The sequence below is a fragment of the Coffea arabica genome, chromosome 3e, assembly GCF_036785885.1.
Source record: "Coffea arabica cultivar ET-39 chromosome 3e, Coffea Arabica ET-39 HiFi, whole genome shotgun sequence".
NCBI lineage: Eukaryota > Viridiplantae > Streptophyta > Magnoliopsida > Gentianales > Rubiaceae > Coffea > Coffea arabica.
Window position 1 is genome coordinate 38,170,452 of NC_092315.1, and position 12,164 is coordinate 38,182,615.

General features: G+C 34.6%; 2 protein-coding genes across 2 annotated transcripts; one reads left to right on the forward strand and one right to left on the reverse strand.

Annotated features, from left to right (window-relative positions):
- The first annotated feature begins 436 nt into the window (after positions 1-436).
- On the forward strand, positions 437-9,897 carry LOC113737599 (ATP-dependent RNA helicase HAS1-like). Its single transcript, XM_027264804.2, has 12 exons — positions 437-769; positions 1,491-1,676; positions 2,132-2,326; positions 2,847-2,930; positions 3,272-3,313; positions 3,593-3,664; positions 3,744-4,043; positions 8,073-8,111; positions 8,198-8,302; positions 8,893-8,961; positions 9,077-9,194; positions 9,710-9,897. Exons 1-12 carry the CDS (start codon positions 437-439, stop codon positions 9,895-9,897), a joined length of 1,731 nt encoding a protein of 576 aa, XP_027120605.2.
- Positions 4,148-7,822, reverse strand: LOC113737177 (uncharacterized). Its single transcript, XM_027264439.2, has 3 exons — positions 7,336-7,822; positions 4,963-6,804; positions 4,148-4,873 (listed from the first exon to the last, which is right to left on the reverse strand). Exon 2 carries the CDS (start codon positions 6,799-6,801, stop codon positions 5,122-5,124), a length of 1,680 nt encoding a protein of 559 aa, XP_027120240.2. The 5' UTR covers positions 6,802-6,804; positions 7,336-7,822; the 3' UTR covers positions 4,148-4,873; positions 4,963-5,121.
- Positions 9,898-12,164: the final 2,267 nt, after the last annotated feature.

The following is a 12,164-nucleotide window of genomic DNA, read 5'->3' on the forward strand; positions in this document are numbered from 1 at the left end:
AATGAAATTATACCTCACCCTATCACAATCATAAAAAGCAAAAGACGCATAATTTAAATGTACTATAATTTACAAATAAAAAATCACATAGACTTCCAAAAAAATGAGCAAGAGAAAATGTTGGAGAAAGAAGAAAGTGAAGAAAGTGACTTTTTTTCAGTTTGATTTATTTGACATGTGAATTATGTATCATAAGGGCTAATATAGTCTTTTTGTAATAATCAGGAGAGGTAAGTGATATTTTTAAAATCTCAAAAATGCCAAGTGATATTAGTAGAAACCTCAAGGGAGGTTTATGATATTATCCCTCTGTCACAAATAGTATATGATAACGGGGAACCTTTTTTGATATTTGCAAACCTCAAGGCTTTAATTGTAATTTGCTTAAAGCTCAAGGGAACCCTTTTTTTCCCTCACCCGTGCGTAACATGTATATATGTGCATGTATACATATTCTCGGAATCAAGAAGGAAAGAGCGGCCACAGACTAAGTTGCACGAATTCTTGGAGTTGGTCCTGTTGTGGCTATGAAGATGATGATGAAGAAACGCAAAAGACCCCGTTACGCAAAAGAGAAACCTGGAGAAAGCAAAACCAAGCAGGAAAATACGGGGAAGGAGAAAGAATTAGTGAGGATCAAGTGGAGGAGATGGGTAAAGAGCAAAAGAAAGAGTCAGACATTATGAGCATGGATTTGTTTACGTCGTTGCCATTAGCAGAATCAACTACGAAAGCTATTGCTGACATGGGTTTCAAGTATATGACTCAGGTAGATAAACCTTAACTCCTATTTTTGCTAGATTATCTATCTGCATTCGTTAAAGTTGTTGTTCTTTGAGGCTTTAATCCCAAAAAAATGAAAAAATGGCTTTGGTGAATGAATAAAGAAGATTAATTGATCAGGGCTGATCTATATACTTGGTTTCGTTTCTGTACATATCACAACTAGTGCTAGAATTAAAATATTTTTGCCGAATTCAGACTGAAACTGGGGCTTAGTGCTAAAAAAATAATTAAAAAAATTGGGGGCTGGTTAAGATTGATGGCACAGGCACAAAATGTATTGCAGCCTTGTGTATTTGAATATGGTGAATGAGTAAAGAAGACTAATTAAACAGGGCAGGTTTGTGTATTTGGTGTGTTTTTGTAGGGGGATTGATGTTGGATGACAGAGTGTAACATGAATAGTTTGCTAGCAAACTGGCACTTGAGATTTATCTCTGTCTCATCTCTAATTTAGTTCATGGTTGTCAATGGATTTACCATAAAGATGGAGTGGCTCATAGTTGCCATATTTCGTTGTCTAATGGTCATCTTAAATAGTCTTTAGTTTATCTGGATAGGGACGACTACACATATGTATTAGCCACTACGTTCTCGTTTTCTGTACCTCCCTACTCAAAATCATTATGTGTTCTCCTTTCTGATCTTCAGTTTTTAAATAACTAAGATTCTCTCAAATTTGGATTATTTTGTTCTTGTAATTGAAGATTCAAGCAAGAGCAATTCCGGCCCTTCTAGATGGAAAAGATGTTCTAGGAGCTGCAAGAACAGGATCTGGGAAAACACTTGCTTTCTTGATACCTGCTGTGGAGTTGTTGTATCAAACTCAATTTACTCCTCACCGAGGGACTGGTGCAATTGTCATATGTCCCACCAGAGAGTTGGCCATTCAGGTGAAGAATATTCCTAGCTATGCTATTCTATGAAAATAAATTGAAACTTGAATCTCTCTATGTGGCAGACCACAGTTCTTTCTTATTATAATTTTCTAGCTATCAGCTTAAAATCTCCTGTATCCTTTTGTTTTGGTGGTTCAACTAGGAAATGAGTGAATGGTATTTCTCTCTTTCTATGGTATTGGTACCCTAAATTAAACATAGGTTAAAGTTAATCGAAAATAACAGTTTCAACTTTAGTTTATTCTCAATGTAACTGATAGTACCCAATCACTAGAACAAAACCACCTAAGAAAGAAAGTTTTTTGCTGGAAATCAGCACCTTGATTGTTCATTAAATGCACTTTAGCATTACTTTTCTACCAAATCAACAAGCTCTTACCAAGATTTGAATTTGATGGCTTTCCTCACCAAAGATTTTCGGTTTCTAACTGTTAGTTTATGAATAGCAGACTCACACTGTTGCAAAAGAGCTTCTCAAGTATCATTCACAGACTCTTGGCTTGGTAATTGGAGGTTTGGGTCGTTCGTCTCTGAAGGAAGAGGCGGTACGTCTTGTAAAAGGAGTGAACCTGTTAATAGCAACACCTGGTCGGCTCTTAGATCATCTACAAAACACAAAGGATTTTACATACAGAAATCTAAAGGTTCAACTAATTCATATGAATAGATGCTGTCATTCGTATCTACTTATCTTTACAAAATGCACTACCTTTCTGAAAGATGAGATATCAACTGTGAATTTGAATTGAAAAATTGCTTAATTGTGTCACAGCAATTTGCAGCTACTGCTGCACACTCTTTGTGTGTTGTTGAGTGTCAGAAGTTTGTGATTACTTTAGATTTGTTTATAAGCTAATATCTCAAGGTTACACTCTCGAATGCTGCTTCAGAAACTGATGAGTATATGTAATTTTGATGTGCAGATAGTGCATATTTATATGATTTTAGGATGGATTGTTGTTATCTTCTGTGGCTTCAACATGATTTTACGATTGTTAGTTTTTTCATCTTCAATTTTTTACTGTCAACCCTGAACACATGCATGTTATTCAAGTCTGCCTATTTGGCATGAAAACTGCAGGTTTTTTTTCAGAGACCTATCTATCTATCACGTATTAATGATTTTTGGGTATACTAACTTCTTGATTAGTTTTTTACTTGCAGTTCCTCATAGTTGATGAAGCGGATAGGATATTGGAAGCCAATTTTGAAGAAGAAATAAGGAAAATTGTTAATATCTTGCCACAGGTATAATTGCGTGAACCAGACACTCTTAATCAAGTTAGAAGTTTATGTCCATGGGTTTACAAATGAAACAAAAAAGAACAAGAAAGAAAGAAAGGACTAGAGGAACATTTTTTAGTTACTGGTTGGTTGAACTTGCTTGAGATAGTTATTCACCGGGGATGTGGTAGAATATAGCATGTACTTCATTATGCAGCCATTATGGCAACTTTTTACAAATGAGCTCTGTGATATTCTTGAAAGAAATTGTTTTCAGTCGCATAGATGGCTAACTATAAGCTAGCTGATATTTGTGTTAGCCTTTGTGCTAATCTTCAACTGATAACATCCTACTTCGAATGCAGAAAAGGCAAACAGCTCTTTTCTCTGCCACACAGACAGTGAAGGTAACTGCAATCACTGCCATAATTTGCATGGTCTCATCTTTTATGTGTTTCAAGGATAGAATTTAAGCATCGAATTCTGTACCTTCAAAAGTAAATAAGATTTTACCTTCACCTTTTCCTATGCTGAAATGAAAGGATAAAAACTGAATGGGCAGAAGTAATTTTCTCATTTTTGAAGCATTTATTTATATTTTTTTATCTGTAGAATGCTGCCAAGGAACAACAATATCTCTGTCCTTGCTGTTAGTTGGATTTAAATAACAAGTACACATTTTTCAGGTTTATGATCTCGCACGCTTATCCCTTCAGGGGAACCTCATCTACATTGGTGTTGATGATGAACAGAAGAAGGTAAGTTACGTTGTGCTTTTCCTCCAGCATTTGTAGGAAACTAATGATGTAATAAGATTAACGTACTTTGGACTTTTAGGTCACCAATGATGGTCTGAAGCAAGGATATTGTGTCATTCCAAGTGAAAAGAGATTTACTCTTCTCTATTCCTTTTTAAAGAGGAATTCATCAAAGAAAGTGATGGTTTTCTTTTCTTCATGTGATTCTGTCAAGTTCTATTCTGATCTTCTCAAGTACATAGGCATTGATTGCCATGATATTTATGGAAAGAAGAAGCAGCACAAACGAAACTCCACTCTGGATGACTTTCGCAAAGCAGAGAAAGGGATATTGTTATGTACAGATGTTGCTGAACGTGGTCTGGACATCCCTGCCGTGGTATGATTCTCTACTGACCCTTGCTACCACACCTCATGTCTGAACATTCAGCCCTCCTACTGATTTTCAACACTACATATATTGAAGGGGGCAGGGACGGAGCCAGAAATTTATTTTTGGGGGGGCTGAAGTGTATTAAAAATTTTTTTTTGTGACGAAATAAATATATTTAATAAGTAAAATTTAGAATCAATAATTATAAAAATAATAAAAACATATAATTATACATACCCAAAAATTTGTTATTGATTAACACTTGAAGTATTGGTAGTTGTTGCACTCGAATAACGAAGAGGAGGCAATTGCATTCTGCGAGTCTTCATCCGTTGAAAACGTTGCAATATTTGCTCATTTTCAATTGTTGCAAAAATATCCTTCTCGATGTATACAACCAGACAGTCATTCATCCACTCGTCTCCCATTTTGTTGCGCAAATCAGTCTTGACAATATTCATTGCAGAAAATACTCTTTCAACAGAAGCAGTCGCAACTGGTAGAACTAATGCCAACTGGATCAGACGATAAACAAATGGAAAAACTGTATTTTTACCAGTTTTAACCATTTGTTGAGCAAGACTTCCCAAATCTCCAACTTCTGAAAATTGAGGATCGCGTTGCACATTATAAATATAATTTCGAAGTTGAGACTCAAGATATAAATAATCGTTACTTGAGAAGTCTTCAGGATATAAATCAGCAAGACGGAGTAGTTTCTGCACATTGAATTGAGAGAAAGAACTTTTTGGATCAAGACATGCTATGCAACTAAGCAATTCCGTGCTAACTTCCGAGAAACGATTATTCATCTCTTGTATAATTAAATCAACAACCTGACATCACAACAATAATAAAATTAATAACTAAGAAAATCTGCTAACAAGTAACAAATGTAATGAAATAATAATTTCAAAAATAATACCTCACAAAAAATTTCCACGCGATAATGATGAAAATTAGTGATGGTTTGACCTCTGCGACTGCGCCTGGCATTGCCACGGATTGCTATACTGTCTTCCATATCAATCACGGGAATCATATTCAACTCACAAAAATTGTTGACTTCATCTAAAATTATTTGTCATCCCTCTTCCCTAAAGTCTTGCAATTGAGATTTCATAGTATCAATCAAACTCATGGCTTGGACAATATTTTGATCCCTTTGTTGCAAAACAAGTGACAAGTCATTTGTGATTCCCAATAAATACTTCATCAGGTGCAATGCAAAAACAAACTCATAATCATTCATTCTATCAATCAAACCCCTGGCCATACCTCTATTGTCAGAAGTGGAGGCATCATCTTGTATATTTCCCAATATTCCAATCACCGAAGCCCACATAGAGGATAGACGAAGTAATGTTAGATAGTGTGATCCCCAACGAGTATCCCCTGGTCTTGCTAAACTAGTTTCTTGATTTTTGCCTTTTCCACTAATAATATCTCCACTGTCTAAAAGTGCAACAATCTTATCATGTTCTATTTGTCTTAATTGATCTCTCCTTTTACATGATACTCCAGTTAAATTGACAATCATAGAGACATAGACAAAGAATTCACTGATAATGATATTTCCCTTAGCAACAGCAACAATAACTAACTGGAGTTGGTGAGCAAAACAGTGAATATACATCGCATAGGGATTTTCTTGTAATATAAGGGCCTTCAAACCATTGAACTCACCTCGCATATTTGAAGCTCCATCATATCCTTGACCTCTCAATTTGGATAATGATAATCCGTGTTGCGCGAATAAAGAATCAATTGCATCTTTCAAACAAAGAGATGTGGTGTCAGACACATGTACAATTGCAAGGAAACGTTCAATCACACGCCCTTCTTTGTTCACATATCTCAAAACAACTCCCATTTGCTCTTTCACTGAACTGTCTCGAGACTCATCAACTATTAGGGAAAAATAATTGTCTCCAATATCATTGATTATAACACTTGTGATCTCTGAGGCACAAGCATGTGCCAGATCTTTTTGAATCATTGGAGAAGTTAGTTGATTATTTGCAGGAGCATTTTGATTTACAACCTCAAAAATCTCAGTATTTCGCTGGCTATACCAATCAAACAATTCAAGAAAATTGCCTCTATTTGAAGAACTAGTTGACTCATCATTTCCACGAAAAGCCAATCCTTGCTTCAAAAGAAAGCGGGTCACATCCAGAGCAGCAGTTAAACGGGTGCGATATGCAATATCTATTTCGCGCCCACAAGATCGTAGCACATTTGACACACTATGCCTTTGATCTTGAAAACTTTCAAACTGTATTCTAGCATCATTATGGCAACTATTCACAGCTCCAATATGTTCATTAAATCTTTCCATTGCCTTTTTCCAATTATTGAATCCCGTTTTTGTAAAGGCATCCTCTGCATATCGACCTCCCTTATTTTGTGTTTTGAAAAGAAAGCACCAAAAGCAAAACGCCGCATCTTTCGATATGCTATACTCTAACCATACAAACTTTTGATACCAAATATCTTGGAAACTTCTATGTTGTTGACCAAATGATGTTTTTGGATACATATGGCCAATCGGTTGGCAAGGTCCCCTAGTCAAATACTCTCTTCGGACATGGTCTCGAAGAGAAATATCAAATTTCTCAACTGATTTTCGTAATCCCGGATCACTAACAATATCATTTAAATTCAATTCCACACAAGATTGATTTTGAACTGGTTCACTAATATTAGGCTCATTTGAAGATTCACCACTACGGACTCGTTTAGGTTTAAAGAATCTCTCCATTTTCTGTCACAATTAAATAATTGTGGTTAAATTCAATAAAATTATGCAATTCAATAATCAATTAATTTAAAATTCATATAAATAATTCTTTAATTTAATAATAAATTCATATTACTTATATTTCTCAATTTATAAAATTCATTATATAAAATTATCAAAAAGTTAAAATAAGGTACAACTAAATACCCATATAATTTCTAATTCAATCTCATAAAATTTTGAATTTATATTTACATTCAAAATTTCTAATTCACATAATTAATTCTTAAAATTTCAAATATAAAACTAACAAAATTTTAAAAACTAAATACAACCTAAAATCTATACAATTTCTAAACTAATTTCTAATTTAAATTTAATATCATTAAATTTTTTAATGTAATCTTTCAAATTCTTAAATTACATTAACATAAACTAAATAAAAATTAATCTTAATCAAATTAATATCAAGATACTCAAAATTCAAAAATAATTTAAACATATAATTAACAAAAATATAAAGATGAATATTGTAATTTAAACCAAAAAACTAACCTAAAAGATTTATGTGAATGGAATGGTGGAGAGTTGGAGTCTTGGAGCCTTGAATTGAAGGCTTGAAGCAGGATGGTAGAATCTCAAGTTCTCAACTGAAGCTTCTTGGAGTTCTTGGAGCCTGGCGTGAGTGGCGTCTTCTTCTTGGAGTTGGAGACTTGGAGTCTTGTTTCAGTTGTTTGCCCTTTGGCCTTTGGCATTGGCGGCGACGCGGCGTGCTTTTGCATCAGATGAAGCCTTAGGGCTTCATCTGATGTATTTTTTTTTTCCCTCATTATACAAAACGACATCGTTCCACTAAAAGTGAAACGACGTCGTTTTGTATTTAGAGGGCAAAAAAAAAATTCAACATAAATTGGGTCATCTTCTTCCTCGGACCTCAGCAGTCAGCAGACTCAGCAGTGCTGGCAGCGGCTTTCCAGGCCCAGCTATTCTTGAGGTCCTCTGCAGCATTCATGGAGGCATCAGGCATGGAGCCATGGACATGGACAGGCACGGATTTAAGGGGGGGCTGGTAGGGGCTGGTGGGGGCTGGCCGCCGGAATCCCCTATATATAGGGGATTTTCCGGCGGCTTGGGGGGGGCTTAAGCCCCCACCAGCCCCCCCTTAAATCCGTGCCTGGAAGGGGGGCAGAGGGAGGGAGAGAGTGCTTGCGAGTCTACAGCTGGCACATCGCAATTGACTAGAGTAATATTAGGAATTATTGCTAAGCATAGTCTTCTTTTTCTTCTTGTAGGATTGGATTGTGCAGTATGATCCCCCAAAGGAGCCAAAGGTGTTCAGGACTCTTTGAAATGGTTCTAATTGTGGCAGCTTCATTTTTTTATAATACTTAAGAGTTTCTTATGTCATTTTATGCAGAAATACATTCACAGGGTTGGTCGAACAGCACGTGGGGAAGGTGCAAAAGGCAATGCTCTACTTGTTTTGATTCCAGAGGAACTGCAATTTCTGTGCCAGCTAAAGGTGTTGCTGCATATTATAACTGTATTTCCCACTAAATTCTAATTTGGAAGTTGAACTAGAATACAGTTGATGAATGCCTCAATAAACATGGGAGCGTTTTCTTAGTAGGACTTGTTCCAAAAACTTAAAATCTTATCAACCACAAGGGTGACTTGAGATAGGTAAACTAAATTTTGGACTGAATCTCTTGGCTTACTTAGTTCATATTAGATGGAGGTCTAACAAGATCCCAAAATCCAGTCTTTTTAGTTTCTCATGTTTTTGGAATATGTGAAGACACGGGAGAGTCAGTTAAAGCAAAGCTCCCCCCCGGCCCGCCGGCCCCCGTCCGAGGCCAATTTCTTTGGCTCATTGTACCACAGATTGACTGCTTTACATCAGTAATCTAAACTTTCAGAAAATTACTAGTAGAGAAATCTAAAGGAAGAAAATATTAGGTTTCATAAGCAACAATGCAAAACATTACCAGTTACTTTCAGAAATAGCTCACTGTTTTCCCACATTTCATCTTCTTGTTCGCTCCCTATGAAAGTGCTGTATCGATTTTGATTCGAACCATTACTTACTAAAGTCATTATATTTGATACGAGGCTGCAAAAGTACCACTCACAGAATACGAATTTGATGAAAAGAAGCTGAAAAATGTGCAGCCTCATTTGGTAATTCTGATTAGCTAGGTTTCAAGAATTGTTAGGACCTACACAGTATTCAGGTCCTCAGTCATACTCTGTCTCATTTAGGGCTTTGATCAGTGTGTTGTGGTGGTTTATGCAGGAGAAGTTGATTGCAAACAACTATTATTTAAACAAGTCAGCCAAAGATGCATATAAATCCTACATTCTTGCTTGTCACTCACATTCCATGAAGGATATCTTCAATGTTCATCGATTGAATCTGCAGATATCTGATCTTGGTATCCTTGCTCCAACATATTATTTTGTACTTCAGATAAATGTGGAATGTCATCATGTTATTCATCCCAAGTCATTGTGACTCTAAGCTATTGGATCCATGCAAGTTTATCCTGAATTGGGATTTTGGTTTTGGTTACCATATGGTTCCTGTTAAGCTAAGTTGATAGTTATAAATACCAATATTTACAAGCACTATTGAATGTTCAAATTTTCTGCACAAGAACCCTGACTAGCTACAAGTTGCCTGAGGTTTCAATTTCTGGATTAACCTCGATCACCGTCTTAAGGGCAGACTGCATACTGTATAATAGGATGAAAGTATTGCATAAAAGGATAAGACCCCTTAACTTCTATGGAAAAGATTGTAAAGCATGTGAAAAGTGCTTTCAGATTGCAATTGGGTATACACAAAGTTTGAGAAGCGTGCAAAATAGCATGCAAGAGAGGCAGGACTACTTTTTTCACAATGCTTACATTTCAATGCTCATCTAACTTCTGCAGGCTGTGGCTGCTTCATTTGGTTTATCTAAGATTCCAAATGTAAATCTGAAGATAGACAGCAACGCATTAAAATTTTGGAGTAAAAGGCGCAGAATTGTGGGAAAATGGCACAGTTTCAGCAAAAGCAACCCTTATGGGAGGGTGGTTGAAGATAATACGCGGCAGTTTGTGAGATACTAAATAGAGTCTACAGAAGCTTTTGCAAGTTTTTTATTTTGGGGAATATTTGCTTGTTTTTAGGCTCTGTACCGTACATCAGAACAACTCTAAGTAATCAATGCTTGTGATTTTGATCCTGAAATATCCCTCAATTTTAATGTATTATATTTGACAATCAAAGTTTTTCATTTCTTTAGGCCATTTCACAGGGGCAATTGATATGCAACTCACAGGCTCATCCAAGTCGGCTTGAATGAATAAATTCATGGAAATTCTTCAGTATTGCATAATTCTTGTTTAGCAAATTTCCCTTGGCAATAAAGCTGATTAAAGCTAGTTTATTCAATGTTTTGCCGAACGAATAAAATTGAGTTAAAAACAAAAAAGCCCATGTGATATACTTAATACATAGAAAAGCCCTCCACGGTTTCAAAACATACAAAATGACACCTCATATTTTGAACTAAATTGTAAAATTGATGGAATTCGGTAAATTTAATGGAATCTGATAAACTTAACGAAAAACTTAACGGAATCAGATAAACTTAATAAAATCCGGTAAGTTTAACAGTCGAAACCATCATTTTCGTTAAGTTTACCGAATTCTGTTAGTTTATAATTTAATTCAAAACATAAGGTGTCGTTTTGAAATTATGGGAAATTTTCTATGTATTAGGTATATCACAGGGGTTTTTTTGTTTTTAACCCAATAAAATTTTATTATGGCTACACAAAGCTATCCAGTTTCTAGTACCTTTTCTTATTTTGACTAATCCTTGTCACTCATACGGTTCCAAACTTTTCATTAGCTTTTATTTAATGTCGGGCTGAAAATGAATTATTAAGCTTACGACTAAGCTCTATTGAATTGAGTTTTATTTATTAAGGGATCATTCAAATTTGATTTATCAACTGGTAAAATGAAACATGAACAAGATAATTGAAGCTCATTACATATGAAAAATTCAAGCTATTCAAGTTCGATTTGATTAAATTTCATTTGAGTTTGGCTCAATAAATGAACAAATTTATCTTGAACAGTAGAGTATTCGATTTAATTAAACTCATTTACCTTCCAAATCTAATGTTTCACGTTTAGTTTCATCATTTTGTTACCCAACTTTTATTTACCAACTAACAAAGTCAAAAATAGATAACATTTCTATTCGGTAAAGTTTCAAACTCAACTTGAAATTAGCTCGTTGAGCATGAAATTGAAGCTCACATAAAACAAAATTCAATCTACTCAAAAGAGCATAGCTCGAAGAAAACTCGTTTCAATCTGGCTCAATTTATGAACAAGTCAAAGTTGAACACTGAAGCATTCGAATAGCAAATTTTTTCAAATAATATTTTGCTTGCATCATAAACACATTTTCCAATTCACATTTTTATATTCTCAATCATATTTTTATTTTACATACATCACATCATAAAAAGTGCTACAATAATTATTCCAAATAATATTTCAAATAATACTCTATCCAAACTTGTTATCCAACTTTACGATCCAAAATTCCAAATTCATACTATTAAAAATGTTTTAATAAGAATATAAATTTTACTAACTGAATAAAATATTTAATAAAAATTTTGGGCCTTACATGTGAAAAAAAAAAATTACAAAAGAAAGCAATAGACTATACTATCTTACGCAACTAGATCACTAGAATAACCATTGAAAATTGGAAAAAGGAAAAAAAAAGTCGAGAAAAAAATAAATAAACAAAATTGGCAAAAGTGTAAGACTATTATGAAATAATTAAATATTATGGATATCTATCACATTTGTTTTATCCCCTAAATATTGACAAATATTTTGCATTGTTTGAGGTCATAAATCTATCACCACTTTTGAATGATAGAGACGACATGACTTTCAATAAAGCTATTATGACTTTCGATAAAATTGCACGATTATTGATAAAACTATCACGTCTTATGAGAATATTGTATCACCATCTTGAAGAAACTAGGTGATGTACATTGTCCTACAAATAAGGGTTACCTCCTTTGTAACAAAGTGATAGAAAACTGAAATTTCATTTGAGTGAATGAAATAATAGCTCTCTTCTTACATTTCTCTTATCTTTAGCTCTTTAATTTTCCTGTTTTCTTAACATATTACCCACCACATAAAAATTCAAATCTTATATCATAATAGTATTAGTTTTATAACACGTTATTAGCACGAGATTCTGCCAGTGTCAAGCCAACTAATAGGCATTTTCTTCGGCAATTCCTCTAGTAAATTTCGAGGTAATATTTCTCATCTTTAACTCATTTCA

Coding starts and splice junctions, on each gene's coding strand:
- LOC113737599 (XM_027264804.2), top strand. CDS start 437: ATGTGCATGTATACATATTCTCGGAATCAAGAAGGAAAGAGCGGCCAC. Junction 3,314..3,592: donor CTGCCACACAGACAGTGAAG/GTAACTGCAATC, acceptor CACATTTTTCAG/GTTTATGATCTCGCACGCTT. Junction 9,195..9,709: donor CTTCAATGTTCATCGATTGA/ATCTGCAGATAT, acceptor TGCTCATCTAAC/TTCTGCAGGCTGTGGCTGCT.
- LOC113737177 (XM_027264439.2), bottom strand. CDS start 6,801: ATGGAGAGATTCTTTAAACCTAAACGAGTCCGTAGTGGTGAATCTTCA.